We start from the raw sequence: 16,604 nt of genomic DNA, 5'->3' as shown, positions 1-16,604 counted from the left end.
GCAGTGGCTTCTCTTGTTGCAGAGCACAGGCTCTATGCACACAGGCTTCAGTAGTTGTGGCTCACAGGCTCTAGAGAGCAGGCTCAGTAGTTGTGGCGCACGGGCTTAGTTGCTTCGCGACATGTGGGATCTTCTGGACCGGGGAATGAACCCATGTCCCCTGCATTGGCAGGCGGATTCTTAAACACTGCACCACCAGGGAAGTCCCCCCCAACTTTTTCTTTTTTTTTTTAACAAAAATGGATTAGAGTAGTGACAGTACTTGTCAGATAATCTCAAATTTTTTTTTCTTTGTTAGTTAAAACTTCTAAGTGAATGAAAATCTAATTCAAAATGGCTAAAGCCTAAAAGGAGTGTATCCTTTCCACTTAACTGGAAAAACCGGTATTGCTTCAGGCATAGCTTGATCCTGGGGCTCAAAAGATGTTAACAGATTCCATTTTCTCTCATTCCATCTCTTATTTTAGCTTTCTTCACATGAGCTCTGTTTTCAGACAGCCCCTTTCTGCCTGTCTGAGCAAGATGGCTGCAGCATCTCCAATAATCACAGAAGGAAGGGACAGGGAGAAAGTTGTGTTTTTAAAAAATGCAAAAAAATGAACCAACCCTAGAATAATAATAATAATTACTGAGAATGGAGCATAAAAATTCACTCCAAATTTAACAGCTCAGCCTGTAAGAAAAAGCATGGAATTTCCTAATTCTCATTTGCTTTAATAAATTAAATGACATTCATTAAGAAAAACAAACTTTATGCTAGCACTGAATTCAGCAGAATTTATCAAATGGGACATACATGAGTGACATAAGCGTTTTAGTAAGAGTCACAGAAAATGTACTTGATCTGGTGAACTTGTTAACTAAAGTGGATTAAGAAGTTAGGGGTATAATGTGACTATGTGACAATATTTCTGTGGTAACTGAAGTGAGAATTGTAGTTATTTAGGTTTCTCGTCACATGACCAGCCGCTGCACTTGCGTGTCATGAGTGGTGGTTCTTGTGTAACATTTACGCCAATGAGCTTTTCTGTGGAAACTGAGCAGTAAGCAATTCAAGATTGAGCTTGACGAAATTGCTGCCTTGTAGATGTGCTATTGATGAAAGAATATGACTTTGCATTCAGGTGCTAACTCTATGGTGAGGTTGATCTTTTGCTTTTAAAACTAAAAACCAAGCCTTATCTTTGTGTTCAGGCAGATGTCTGCTGTTCTTCTGCATGGGGTTGACTGACCTGTAGTTGAGTTGATTTTCTATTAAGAGATAACTTGGTGTTTGATCAAATTCAGTCAATTCAGTTTCACCAGGCATGGAAGGGATACACTGGAACATGGAGAAGGCAAGAACTACTTGGTAACTTTTCCCAACATCTCATAGCTAGGAAGGGAGAGATTTCAAATTCCAACCTTGGCCATTGAAAGTATCCCATTTCCTAGTGTGAATTTAATTTGAGTCTTGGGATCTGGTCAGGAATACCATGAAGTGACTTAAATGTTTTCTTTGGCTCTAGGGCCTACCCCGGTTTATTTCATCCATATTTTGAACTGTTACTTATCTGAGTCTAAACACTGCACTCAGCATTGTTTCTTCTCCCAAGATGATGTGTTTGTAGCAAATTGGTGTCAAGCCTCGTTTTTTCTAATCAAGCCAGTTTGATGGCTTTTTAGGCCTTAAAAATAGGCCATAGCTCCTTTTGTGGCTACTAAACAGAAAAACAGCAGTAACAACAAAATTACCACCTGCATCACCAGTGACAGCTATAGCCCGAACACCACTCCACATACGTGGAGTCAGGTGCAAGGCATCTGACGTATGACCCATGAGTAGGTAAAATTAGCCCCATTTCACAGATGAGAAAGCCATGGTTTAGAGAAGATGAGCAACCTGCCCAAGGTCGTACAGCTGGTAGGTTGGCAGCTGAGATTTGAACATGGGTTTCTTCTCTGAAGTTCTTAGACTCTCTACTCTTCCAGTCTGCTTTTACTGAAGAGGACCCATCAGTTCAACTAGTTTTTCTTTCCACACTTTGGAAATTAGGCACTGAGTTTTGCATCATAGAACAGGTTGAGGCAGCTCATGAGAGCTGGAAAGTTCTATTTGATATATTTGGAAAGGGGCAATATTGTACATTGCGCTGTAAGGCAAGATTCATCCTTTTTACATGTATATGTTATCAGTCCTGCACATGGGGCTCCAAATATGTACCCTACAGCCAACATATGCCCTGTTTTTTATCCTTGAGTTTTAAGTCTTGCCCTGAAGCCTTTATAGTAGTGTGGAGCATAACTCATTTAAACCTGCAAAGCCCTGTGTTTTTGATGTGCCCTATCCACTTATGATACCAGAAATTATCCTTTAGCTTTTTTTTTTCTTGAGAAATTTCTTCATTTTCTCATCTTTCAACTTAAATGGGACACGGTTTTGTGTGTTTTTTTAAACTATTTTCCTTAAATAAGGGGAAAAATGTGGGTTTTAAGTGATAGCCAGAAAAAGCAAAATGTCAAGTTAAATGTTAGCTCTGGATGATATATGGTTGTCATTTAGAAGCAAGAAAGATTAAAAAAGTGAGACTTTTTTTTTGCCCAAACTCTTCTTATATGTGTTTGAATCTAAATGTCTGAGTTGCTAATTCCTGCTATAAACAGGTTTATTTTGTGTGACTATAACTCCTGAAGTTGAATTACAAATACCAGTGCTTACCAAGCAGCTATATTGTATAAAGCACCATGGTGGGCCTTTCAGAAAAAGTGAGCGCTCAGTCTTTAAGGGGCTAGTGGAAGGGAGTATATAAGCCTGGATCTAAATAGTGACCTAAGAACAGCAAAATGGGCTGCAGAGACTCAGAGGATATCAAATAAGAGAGGGACAGGGAATGCTTCTTGGAGGAGATAGCATTTGGGGGGGAGGGCCTTGAAAAAAAATGGCATGATTTTGATAGTGGGTAGAAGGATTATTTATAAACAGTGGGAACCATATCAGCAAAGGCAAGGAGGTTGGAAATTATGAGACGTGTCTGGGGAAGAGCAAGTCATTCAGTTTGGTTGAGAGAAGACTTTTTAAATTTAGAAAGCAATGGAAGATCAAATGAAACCATAAGAATGTGGGAGAAAAGAAATAATAGAGATAAAAACTGAAATTAATGAAATAGAAACCAAACATATACCAAACATAACAGGGGAATATAAAAGCTAAACACTGATTCCTTGAAGAGATTAACAGAGCTCCTGGTCAGAAACATTGAGAAAAATAGAGACAGACAAACAATACCAGGATTGAAAGGGGGCATCACTATCAATCTTACTGACTTTAAAAATATCAGGGGATTTTATTAACAAGATTGTGATAATAAAGTTGAAATTTTAGATTAATTCTTTTAAAAATACAACTTATCAAAACTGGATGAGAAGAAACAGAATATCTAGAATATCTGAGTAGTCCTGTATATTAAAGAAAATGTTTCTATGATTTGAAACCTTACCACCAAAAAAAATATCTAAAAAACAAACCAAACAAAAAATCCCGTAGTCCCAGATGGCTTCTTCAATGAATTTTACTAGACATTTGAAGAAAAAATGGTATCAGTCATACAGAAACTATACCAGAGAATAGAAAAAGAGGAAACACTTCCCATTTTATTTTATGAATCCAGTATAACCTTGATATCAATACCCAACAAAGCCATTACAAGAAAGGAAAATTACAAACAATCTATCATAAAGATCAGTGCAAAATATTCTAGTGAACTGAATGCAGTGACAGTGACCAAGTTGTGCTTATTCCAGGAAGGCAGGGTTGGACTAATATTTGGATATCAATGTTATTTACCACATTAACAGGATAAAGGAGAAAAATTAATTTCAGTGAATGCGGAGAAAACATTTGATAAATGCAACATTCATTTATGCTAAAAAACCCAAAAAACGCTTTTATCAGACTTAGATTAGGAGAGAATTTTAATCTGATAAGAGGTAGATACAAGAAAGGTATAGCAAGTATCATATTTAATGGTAAAATATATAAAGCTTTCCTTATAATATAAGGAACAAGACAAGAATGCCTGTTACTATCATTTCTACTCACCAATATTCTGGATATCCTAGGTGTAAGAATTATAAAGGAAGAAATAAAGCCCTTTTATTCACAGGCACCATAATTCTGTGTGTAAAAAATCTCAATGAATCCATATATAAACTACTAGATTAATAAATGAACTTAAACAGCTGGTCAGTATACAAAAATGAATCATCTGCATACCAGTGACAAACAATTATGAAATGAAATTTAGAACACAATATAATTTAGGATGGTATTAAAAAACCCACACTATCTAGGAGCAAATCTAACAATGGTAAGCAAGACCTAATTTAAATAGAAGGTACAAAACATAATTACATATGGAATAACCAAAAACTTGAAACAAATGAAATAGCTGTCAACAGTGGAGTGGATAAATAAATAGTGAAATATTCATACAATGAAATGCTATATGGCAATGTGAAGGACCAAGCTATTGCTTCATGTAACAACATAATTGAATAACTCCAAAATGGTGTGGAAGGAAGCCAGACACAAAAGAATACATACAATATGATTCTGTTTATATGTGTTCCAAAAATAGTAATCAATGGTGTTAGATGTCTGGATAGTGGTTAATCTGGAGGAGGAGGGAGGGTGGGGAGGTTGGGAGGGGGAGTGAACGAAGCTTCTGGAGTAGAAGTAATATTCTATTTTATGTTATGGTTTGTATGTAATCAGCCATGTTCACTTTATTATAATTCATCACACTGAAAACCTGTGATTTGGCTACTTTCCTATGTATAGTATACTTTAATTACAAAGTTCATTGAAAAATAAAGGAAGAAAAACTCAAAAATAAAAAGACAAATAATGCTATTAAAAATTGGGCAAAGGATTTGAATGGGCATTTCTTCAATGGAAACATGCAAATGGCCAATAAGGACATGAAAAGATGTCCAGTGTGATTTGTCAAAAGGGAAATGCAAATCTAAACCACAATTAGATAAAACTTAGCCCCCACTAGGATGGCTAAGATAAAAAGACAGACAATAACAAGTGCTGGGAAGATGTGGAAAAACTGGACCCTCATGTATTGATGGTAGGAATCTAAAATGGTTCAGTCCATTTTTGAAAACTATTTGGCAGTTCTTCAAAATGTTAAATGTAGAGTTACCATATACACCCAAACAACTCGAAAACGTGTACACACAAAAACCTGTACACAGATGTTCATATTATAATTGTTAATAATAGTCAAAAACCTAAAGCAACCCAAATGTTCACTATCTTGTATGAATAAACAAAATATGGTATATCCATATAGTGGAATATTATTCAGCACTGAAAAGACATGGAGGACTGATACATGCTATAACATTGATGAGCCTTGAAAACATGCTAAATGAGAGAAGCCAGTTGCAGAAGGCATCTTATATGATTCCATTTATATGAAATGTCCAGTATAGGCTTATCCATAGAGATAGAAAGTAGACTACTGGTTGCAGGGAGCTAAGGGGAGAGGAGAAAAAGGAGTGACTGCTAATAGGTACAACAATTTGGGGTGATGAAACTATTCTGGAATTAGATCGTGGTGATGGTTGCATAAATCACTGAATTGTACACTTTAAAGTGAATTTTATGTTATAAATATTGTATATCAATAAAGCCATTATTAAAAAATGAAGATATTATAAAAGAAAGGGTCAATAACTTTGGTTACTCAAAGATTAAAAAATAAAATGAATTATAGAATAACCAACTAGGAGATGCATTTCTAAGGTGTATAGTAGTTAGAGTCTTAATAATATATAAAGAGGTTATATTTATCAGTGTGGAATAAAAGCTTGGGGAAAAAAACGTACCAAAATGTTGACACTAATTCTAGAAGGGGAGATTAGAAAGGATTTTTTTCTTCTTTCTCCCCCCTATATTTTTATGTTTTCAGTAGTGTGCATTCATTATATAGGGATGATCAGGAATTATAATTTAGGAAAAACATCAATAAGTTTGTTGAAAGAAAAACCATCTATCAAAAGTCTTAAAGATACACAGTTTCTTCTATTCTGGTTTCTTTTGCTGAACTGAAAAGGCTCCAAAGTGGAGAAGCTTATGTTATTTATGGAAATTGAGAATCTGGTCCTGCCACTTAGTGCTTCTCTGAAGTCCAGCTTTCTCTTCTGTAAGATGGGACCATGATACCAGGCTGCGCAGAGTTGCGGTGGGAATTAAAATGTCTTAAGGTGTGGGAAAATCCTGGCATACAATAGATGCTCAAGGAATTCTCTGCTCCTCCATCCCTTCCTTTTCAGTCTGAAAATTGAATTTTACCTGTTTAAAAAAGAAAAATAGAGGTGGTACCTTTGAGCAAGGACCACCAGAGAGAAAGAATTTAACAAGCTTACTTCAGAGTCTTAGCTCTGAATTTAGCACAGTTTGCATGTGGAAAGACTTTAAAAGTGTCTTTGAAATGAGAAACCAGTGGAGAAAAAAATAGCAACTCCCAGTAGGCCTGTGGTATAATAAATGACCCAGGGACTTTGCTGGGTCCTTGGCAAGTCACTTGTCCCCTCTGGCTCTCACTATTCTCATCTGGCAAATGAAGGGATTGAACAAAGTGTCCTGCTTTAAAAATTCTACTGAGTCTGGAGGTTTGGTGACCGGCAATTTGGGCTCTCAAAGGGCCTGCCTGGGGAGTCTGAATTGACATGGCATTCTTGCAAAGTTTAAAGCTTTGTTTTGTTTGCTCCATCTTGGCCAGCTCTGCTCAGGCCAGCAGCCCCTGCCCTCTCCCTTGCTGGTGCTCAGGTTCCCAGCTTATTGTTTATTTAGGCATTGCAGTTTCCTTATTGACGTGCGCACCCCCCTCCAGCGGAGTTGAGAAGTCAACCACAGGCCTCAAGTGAACTCCCCCTTCAACTTTCAGTAATGACAGTGTACCGGCTGTCACATGCCTCATCCCTAAGGCATGGTCCACTTTCCACATCCCTCAGGCCTTGTTGGTGACTTGGGGTGGCCTGAATTCCTCTGCCGCCTGTTGCTTTTTCCATGAGACAAGCTTGTTGAACATAGAAGGATTTGCAGTATGTTTTGGAGATCCTGAGAATGAGGCCCCAAACCAGGGCTGTTGGGGGCTTTGGGGGAGTGTTAAAAGGAATTGGAAGAGTGAGTTCAGGTTGCTAGAAGGCCAGTAAGGAGAACTTCTTCACCTGATCTTTTCCCAAAGAGTGTTGGAAGAGAATAGAAGTGTCAGGTGTCCGTCTTTTTATTACTCCCTGAAATGCATTCACAATTTTGCAAAGTAGTATTTCACTGAATTTCTGGGAATTCAAGCATTCTTTGTATTCAAATGTTTGTGAAAGATAACATGGATCCAGCCTTGGGAGGGCAGGCTGCATACACCGAGGGGCTACCCTGTCATCTGGAAGCAGTTTCTGAAATTTCTTCCTCCTTTTCCTCTCTTCCCAACATCTTCACTGTTTCCTTTTGACCTTGCTCTGTGATCTTTAAAGGCTAAAAGTACTGTGTGGAGGAAAGGACCAAAAGAGCCCAGCTTCTAGGTGGCTGACTGTCTCTGAGGCCAGTCTGTCCTGAGATTGTCCTGGGAACAGCAGGGTCACAGTGTGTGGCCTCCTCACTCCTATTCAAGAGAAGGCTATGTGGAGGGAATCATTCCAGTTTGTGAAAGGTGTTTAAAAAATGATTAGAGAAGATAATTACAGTGATACAAACAAGCACTTCATGAAGTGTTATCATGAAGCAGGCAGTCTTCATTTGGAGAACTGCAAAATGGGGTGGAAGGTAGGAAGGTTTTACAGGGTAAGGAAAAGAGAACAAGGAAGAGAAAAATAGAAAGCATCTGATTGGCTGGGGCGGCATAGTCAACCTTGTTTGAGGTGAAAAGGAATAAGGGAATAAGTTCCGAGCCCAGAGTTGGTTTAGTGTTTGGGGGTTGGCTGACTGGATATACTGTGTTTCTGGTCTAGTAGAACATTTACAGGCACATGGAAGTTAAAAGTTTTGGTTTGTTGATAAGGCACCCTCTTGAGTCCAGAAAGTTATTTCAACAAAAGAGAAAATCTTAGGCAAGTTATTTCCCTTTTCTGGATATCCTGACCTATAAAGTAGGTAAAATAAATACTTAATTCATAGGGTTATGGGCAAGATTAAATGAGATTTTCTAGCACAGTGCTTGCCTTAGTAATCAATACACATGTTGTTATTGTTCTATACAACAACATGCTGATGTTGTTATTAATCCGTTTTTAGTACCAGAATGGAGAAACATTGTTTGCTTCTGTCCTATGCTATTCCTGTCTGTATATTCAGATAATGCATACATATTTATATTGTAGCATAAATGGGGAAGAAAATGTAGGCATAAAAAAAATCTTTTGATGTGTTTTTCCCCAGCCCAAGGAACTTGCAAATAGATACAGAGCTTTGTGTCACCCTGTCCTTAAAGGGAATGTCTTTAGAGGCCAAGTCATTGTTAGTTAAAACACACACACACACACGCACACACACACACACACACACACACACACACAACCACAAAAAAGTAGTTTCTGATGCACCTAGTCCACAGGTTGGTACTGGAGAGGCTCTGTATTAGGCTGTCTCGCAGGCACATGGATGTGATTTTGGGTTAGCCAGTGCTCCCTTCCATGCATTGGAAACGTAGGAAACTCTCGCTATTAATTGCAGCAGCTTTCTAGGTAGGGCTGATACTCAACTGAGAGGCATAGGTATAGCTATACTGATTGTTAAAATATTGAAATAGTTCTATGGTTACCCCAAACCCTCAGAGTACCTGTCCCACTCTAGCTCTTACCCTGGGACCCCCCAAATCCAGCAACTAAAGAGTTAACCCCTGTCCACACAGGGACTTGCCAGACCTGGTTTCTGTGCTCCAGGTGGCATCTGTTCATGATTTCCATCAATTTTTACTCATCTTTCTTTTGGTGATTCCTCCACTGTTTTTACTATACTTGATTCTCAACTATATCTGAGAATTCTTTCACCATCATTTCTAGTGTTGCAACTTCCATTTTAGCTTTGGTTTTTATTATTAACTTCCCGAAGCCATCTTATTGCCTTCTTTTTTTTTTTTTTTTTTTTTTTTTTGCGGTACGCGGACCTCTCACTGTTGTGGCCTCTCCCGTTGCGGAACACAGGCTCCGGATGCGCAGGCTCAGCGGCCATGGCTCACGGGCCCAGCCGCTCCACGGCATGTGGGATCTTCCCGGACCGGGGCACGAACCCGTGTCCCCTGCGTCGGCAGGCGGACTCTCAACCACTGCGCCACCAGGGAAGCCCCTTATTGCCTTCTTTTTACCAGTTTATAAATGATTCCCAGTCAGATTCAAGTGCAGACTCCTTGCTTGATTCTGAAGACTGCTTATCATTCAGCCCCATCTTCCTTTTATTTCCTACTTCACTGCAACTAAAAGTGATCTATACTTTTTAATCAGTCTTGTCTTACTCTTCCTTGATACATGGTCCATACTTGTTCTGTTATTCCTTCAACTTATATTAATTAAATATTATGTGCTGGACATCACATTGAGTGCTCTTGACTTTGCAAGTATTATTACTTCTGGCTGGAAAACATTTAATTTTCTTGATAATCTTGTTCTTATCTATCTCCATATCCCATATTAGAGTCCTGTGCTTTCTGGAGATTTCTTGACTCTTCTATGGTGGTATTGCCCATTTCTGACTTGCCTGTGTTCTTATAAAATATTATATCTAACTATATTTTTTGTTATCTTTCACACTGTTTCTTGTGTATTGTACTCTTCTGGTTACAAGTGAATGAAACCCTGCTACTGTATTTTGATGTTATGGAGAGTAGATGATTCAGATAGACCTAGCTGTTCAAATGATATTATAAGGCCCCATCATTTAGGCAGATTCTTTTTTTTTGTGCGGTACGTGGGCCTCTCACTGTTGTGGCCTCTCCCGCTGCAGAGCACAGGCTCTGGACGCGCAGGCTCAGCGGCCATGGCTCACGGGCCTAGCCACTCTGCGGCATGTGGGATCCTCCTGGACCGGGGCACAAACCCGTGTCCCCTGCATCGGCAGGCGGACTCCCAACCACTGTGCCACCAGGGAAGCCCAGGCAGATTCTTAATACATGGTATCACAGAAGGCCACAACCAGCCACAGGCCCATATTTTTCTTATCATTCATAATCTCACAAAAGGAGAGGTCCTTGATTTTGTGTCAGTCCCCTCAAAGAACTCTGATTGGCCTTGATGGCTTAATGAATTCACCCCTGGATCAGTCAGCGTCCAGAGGATCCATGGTGCTTGCCACTGTGGGTCAGACTAGAAAACCCCACTAAAACCACAGGGAGTTGGGGAGATGTAGTTCCTAAAAGAAAAAGAAGTTGAGCAAATAGACAAAAAAGAAACAGCTACTGCCACAGCTGGAAACAGGAAGGAAGGATAGAGCATGTAGTGTGTGTTAGGTATTATACTGGAAGGTGTGCATGTTGTCACTCATTTAAGTCTCATAACAACCTTAGGTTATAGGATTAGCAAGGTTAGGAACGCAGGAAGATAAACAGGGTGGAATAAAAATAGAAGCTACTGTCTTTTACATGTGTACCTCACCGAACTGGGGGATGGATAGGGACTTCTATACTATTGTTGGCTTATAATGGCAACCCTTTATTCTCTTGAGGGAGTTCCATGATAGGTACTTTTCATGCATTACAGATCACTTGTAATTTTCATAACATGCTCTTGAGCACAGTCTTATTTCTGGAAAGCTCAGTATCTTGCCCAAAGACATAAAAAACTGATTTGCATCCAGGTTTGTGACTTTCTAAGGGTCAGTTGGATTGTTTTATCTTTAGCTCTTTTTGTTAGACATGAGTCTGTTAACAACAACAACAAATTAATACATGGAGACCAAAACCTCATAAGTCACATAGTGTCCAGCAAGAACCACTAGAGTCATATCTTCTCCCTGTGTGTCATTAGTAATGTGTACAGAGATAGGACAGCAGGATGCATGCCTGGGGCATGGACTTCATGAAGAATGAGTCAGAAGTAGGCCAATGAGACCATGAAAAGAAACATCAAAACACCCTAATTGGGCTTCCCTGGTGGCACAGTGGTTAAGAATCTGCCTGCCAATACAGGGGACGCGGGTTCGAGACCTGGTTCGGGAAGATCCCACATGTCGTGGAGCAACAAAGCCCGTGCTCCACAACTACTGAGCCTGCGCTCTAGAGCCCATGAGCCACAGCTATTGAAGCCTGGGCGCCTAGAGCCCGTGCTCCGCAACAAGAGAAACCACCGTAGTGAGAAGCCCATGCACCGCAACGAAGAGTAGCCCCCGTTCTCTGTAACTAGAGAAAGCCTGCGTGCAGCAACGAAGACCCAACGCAGCCAAAAATAAATAAATAAATAAATTTAAAATTAAAAACACCCTAATTGCTTTTAATTTGAACTAGCCCAGCCTGATTCTGTGTGTGTACATTTTGCTCTAAAGAATTAGATACCATCTGAATAAACAGACAAACACAAAAACAGCAACACAAGAAAACAGCGTGTCCCATGTCATCTTCTAATCTAGGTCATCATCTTTTTATAGTTTGATAAGGGCCAAGAAGAAGAGTTTTTGATTTTTTGTTTTTCCTCCTAATGTGCCTTAGGCCCAAGTTGACTTTTTTGTGGAGCGCTTAACTTGGGCTCACATAACTGCGGTGAATTCCACACAGTAAATCCTTCCAAAGGCAGGGCATTACTCAGATAGCTGGACCAAAGACTGCTCAGTTATGTTTGCAACTACAATTAGATGATTTTTAAAAGTTAAGCCTTCAAGAGCCTCTGTGGTACCCAGTTATAGTAGTCTAGAATTTTATTCTAAATAAAGTGTAATATAATTATGTAGGATGTTTCCTGAACATTAGATCACGTCTTTTCTTTAAACCAGTTGGCCCTAAGTTTGTTGATTAATGTCCGTAGACCGATATGTGATCACAGCGAGTTCCATGCTCTGTAAAAAATGCTTGTATTTTCTTTCTTGGCCTGATATTAAAATGAAACCAGTAATTCTTCCTGTATTTGAAAGGAAAGCACATTGTGACACTCAGCAATAACATAATTGTTACTTTTTGTGACTAAATGATATTGCTTTTTTTGATATTCCACCCACTCACCATTTCAGCGTCCACAGTTCCTAGAGAGGAATTGAAAACTGTTTCTTGCTGTTTAAGGGGAACATAATGTTTGGCAAACACAAAGAGGGTAATAAAGGCATCTTTACTGGCAAAGTTTCTCCAGAGAGTTTACTCCTAGGGTTGCTGTACACTTATGCCAAGTTGGATAGCTCTTGAGAGTAGCTTCATGTTTCTCTAAATGTACTTGGCCAGTAAAGTTGTCCTAGTCTCTTTTGCACTGATCAGTCTTGTCTCTTGTATATGTTGGACACCTAAAGCCATTTAGAACACCCAGATCACCTGAGGACCTTATGAAAGTGGAGATTCAGATTCAGTAGTTGGCTGAGTTGTGGCCTGAGATACTGCATTTCTAAAAAGCTCTCAGGTGATGTCAGTGCTGCTGTCTGTGGACCACACTTTGCATAACAAGGATCTAGACTGTGCTCCATGGTAGAGGGGTATGCCCATGAATCTTGTTCATACCTACCTGGTATCTCACACCTGGCAAGGTGACCGGTACCCAATAGATGCTCAGTATATATTTGTTGAATGAATGAGAGAACTTCCTGTATCTAAATTTATTATCAACTATAGCAGACATGTCCTAGAAAAATCCAGAGATTATTAAAAAAAAGAAAAGATAAAAGCAAGGATAAAGTAAACTTACTTTAGTCTTTCCACCTGACATTCATCCTCATTGCTGTAATCCCTGCACTCGTTGGCTTGCTAATATTCATGGCTGATTCCAGAATCAGCAAGCTGGGCCCATTGGGTAGATGGTTGCTAGGGGTTCGATTCCAGTGATTGATTGATTCCCCATCAGATACCTTTTTGCATCTTTTGGATGATGGATATAAAATAGTCTTGGGTATTAATCTTTAAGTAGGAGTTATAATCTGGATGTATAAAATGAAGTATTATTACAAGTATTATTTTATGAATATATGGAAAGGAGTAACTTAAAGTGATGTTCAATTCAGATATTTTTTCTTACTAATGGGGAATGAAGCAAACACACTTAAGTTGTTTATTTCCCCACCCCCGAAACTTTTTTCCCCACATTCTTGCAATCTTTAACCAAAATATGTTAATATTATTAAAGCAAAGCAATTTCATGCTTTTCCGATCTCAAGACTATTTGAAAAATGTCACCTGAGACATGGAGTGCTGAATCAGGGAGCATGGGAGTCTATGTCTGTTCTTTCATTGCTCTGGGCTCAGAGCAGGCTCTCAGTAAATGACTTGAGTGACAGAAGTTGACAAGGTGATCTGGATATTTAAGCCCTCAATTATTTTAAATTGGGGGTAATCATGGCAAGTTTTCTCTTGAAGAATCCAAATCATTGTTTTGACTCTTCACTTTAGTATATAACCCCGAGCTTAACATCATTAAAGTTCTGTTTTTTTCCCCAAGAATTGACTTCTAGAGGAATAATACTGGAAAAAATAAAGGTAAATAGAATACTTTGCTGTAGGACTTCCCAGAGTGATTAATGCTAATATGCATTGGGAATCCCCAGTAATCATTTCTCAAACTTACTTGACCCTGCAAGCCCCTTTTCACAGAGCATTTGGGTTCTGTGCACTTCGGGAAAAGCTGTTTTATGTTGTATTTCACTTACCCCATCTCTAAGGAAGGCCTACAGTTATCTGCTTTGAGAGCTTGCTTCTTTGTGAAACACAATCTAGATGAGTATTTGAAGATCTCACTACACAACTTATTTTAGAATATCAGTTATAAATAACATTTAAAGATATTCCTATGAAGATTCTTTGGCGATTGGGAATAAAATGTTGCTCTGCCTTCTAAAACTCCACTTTTCAGGATGTTACAGCATATGTCTTAAGTATTTTTTCTCTCTATTCTGGACCAGTGCTTGAGTTACTGAGCATGTGCATTTAGTATCTATTTTGAAAGGCAACATCCATGTACAACATTGAGCCATATCAGGACTTGTGAGATAGTTTCCTTCTGTAGTCCTCCTTAAATATGTTTTTAGTCACTTATCTTAGTTTTAGAGGTTTTAAAAAAAGAAAAATAAAATTTATTCTCCCTGAATTCCTCAAACTGAAGCAGTAGAGAAGGTGTGACCATGGCAGTCATTTTCTTTGCCTTTATTTTTCATGCTTATATTTCCTCATGTCTTTCTCTGTTTTTTTTTTTGTGTGTGTGTGGGGGGCGGTACACGTGCCTCTCACTGTTGTGGCCTCTCCCGTTGTGGAGCACAGGCTCCGGATGCGCAGGCTCAGCGGCCATGGCTCACGGGCCCAGCCGCTCTGCGGCATGTGGGATCTTCCTGGACCGGGGCACGAACCCGTGTCCCCTGCATCGGCAGGCGGACTCTCAACCACTGCGCTACCAGGGAAGGGAAGCCCCCTCATGTCTTTCTCTGGTTCAGCATTTTGAATATCTTCTTGGGCAGAATCGATAGATCATCTAATATGTCTGTGTATTTTGCATCTCTTCTCCTCCCTAGATCTTACTGATATTCTCCCATCTCCTTTTCTCTATGCTTATGATTTTAGGTATGGGTTCTTGAAATTGACTTCTTATTGTAAGAACAGAAATATAAATAAGGGCAGAAGAAACAGATCCTTATTAAAGTGATTTCCACAATATACATTTTTCTTTCTTTCATCTTCTTTTTTTCTTTCTTTCTTTTTTTTTTTTTGGTATTTTGGGACATCTGTGGCTAAAGTAAAATAAGTTTGGGAGGAAATACAAAGGCTGGTTAATTTAAGAAAATTAGTAAAAGTTAAAATATTATTTTTAAAATGTGTTCCACCATTTGGTGAGATTTTTAACTCGGATATATATAGGTCAATAGGATTTTCTATGTTTCTAACTCCATTCTGATCTTTCTTTAGCAGTATGTAATTTTTAGAAGTCCAGTGAAAAGCTCCTTTTTAACCCATTTAGAAGTTGGCAGCTGTGGTCATTGCTAAGTTAAAGCCTTAGAAATTGACTGAGAGGAAAGCTGAGGGTTTCTTTTCCCCTTGCCTGCATGATTAAGACCTGAAATTTTAACAAACGCTATCAAGAATTTAAGTTGTAAAATATGGGACTACAAAGCGTATTGCAGTACACAACATATTTATACATGTATATATACATACGTATATACATGTAAATATAGTTACTTTAGACTTGAATCTGAAATCTCAGAAGATTTTGGCCGCTGGATCACTGTGGGCAACTGCCTGCACAAGACCACCGTGCTGGCGGACACCGCCTGCCTCTTCACCCCGCTGGCGCCGCCCCTGGATTACTCCCACTATATCTCGCTGCCCGCGGGTGTGCTGAGCCTGGCCTCCTGCACCCTCTACGGCATCTCCTGGCAGTTCGACCCCTGCTGCAAGTACCTGGTGGAGTACGACGCCTACAGACTGTCCCGGCTGCCCCTGCACACACTCACCTCCTCCACCCTGGTGGTGCTGGTCCTGAAGGACGACTTGCACAGGAAGAGACTGCACAACACGATAGCACTGGCGGCTCTGGTGTACTACGTCAAGAAGATTTACGAGCTCTGCACTGTATGATCGGGGCGGAGTAGGGGGAGCAGGCAGCCCGGCCCGCGAGGTGGCATAGCACCTGTGCTGCTCTGTGAGGCAGCGGAGCCCGGGTAGGCATCTGGCTTCACGTTTGTTATTTTAAAGAAATAACAGATCACAAGTGTACCAGGGTTTTTTTTTTTTAGCTCATCACACTAAGATGTGGATTTCCGTAACCCACGGGGGCCTGAGGCTGTGGAAGTCTGACCAGGCAGCAGGATGTGATGGAAGCAATGCTACAGTGGGGATGTGAATGCGCCGGGGGTGGTGGTGGTGGTGGTGGTATCATTAAGTATGTTGTTTACCTGTACCAGCCAGAGCCAAGCAGAAGCTATTGACCATTAAAATTATGAGAATTTCAAAAAAAAAAAAAAAAAAAAGGAAAGGAATGTTGGCCCTTTCACACTTAATTTACAGTTAACTCTTGTAAAGATTGCACTTAGATATTTGTAAATGCTGAAAGATTGTATCTCAATAAAGAGGGGAAATCTATATTATGTTGATTAGTTTTAATAGAGATCTATCTTTTAATATGTTTTAAAGAAATCATGTAGTCTTAAGGCCTTCATGGGGGTAAATAAAATTGTTACTAGTGGGTAGATTGGAGTGATGTGATTGGGGTGGGCATCATAATTATCTATGTGGCTTTTCAGGTTTTCTATAATGAGCATGTCAATTTTATAGTCAGAAAAAATCTTGATTTAAAATGACTCATTTATTTATGAAGGCTCTTATGAACTTCTGGAAGTTTTTTTTTTTTTTTTTTTCCATAGCCTTCTCATTATTGCTGCTCTTTTTATCTACAGTTATCACAGCTTAGAACTCAAATGAGTCACTAAGGAAGACTCCCTACATTCGTCAGCT

At 39.4% G+C, this 16,604-nt stretch overlaps 2 protein-coding genes across 2 annotated transcripts in view; both read left to right on the top strand.

Annotated features, from left to right (window-relative positions):
- ERC2 (ELKS/RAB6-interacting/CAST family member 2) overlaps nucleotides 1–16,604 on the top strand; it is a 750,321-nt gene that overhangs the window by 255,473 nt on the left and 478,244 nt on the right. The gene's annotated exons all lie outside the window — the stretch shown is intronic.
- LOC132431858 (transmembrane protein 11, mitochondrial-like) lies at nucleotides 985–15,908 on the top strand. Its single transcript, XM_060021615.1, has 3 exons — nucleotides 985–1,043; nucleotides 15,326–15,811; nucleotides 15,887–15,908. The coding sequence occupies exons 1-2, from the start codon at nucleotides 985–987 to the stop codon at nucleotides 15,726–15,728; spliced, it is 462 nt and encodes a 153-aa protein (XP_059877598.1). The 3' UTR covers nucleotides 15,729–15,811; nucleotides 15,887–15,908.

This window comes from Delphinus delphis, chromosome 10, assembly GCF_949987515.2.
Source record: "Delphinus delphis chromosome 10, mDelDel1.2, whole genome shotgun sequence".
NCBI lineage: Eukaryota > Metazoa > Chordata > Mammalia > Artiodactyla > Delphinidae > Delphinus > Delphinus delphis.
This window is presented reverse-complemented; position numbering and strand designations above follow the sequence as displayed.

What these genes read in the sequence shown, in the direction of transcription:
- LOC132431858 (XM_060021615.1), top strand. Translation starts at nt 985, where the DNA reads ATGAGTGGTGGTTCTTGTGTAACATTTACGCCAATGAGCTTTTCTGTG. An exon ending in TTTTCTGTGGAAACTGAGCA is followed by an intron (nt 1,044 to 15,325) that starts GTAAGCAATTCA and finishes ATGTAAATATAG; the next exon opens with TTACTTTAGACTTGAATCTG.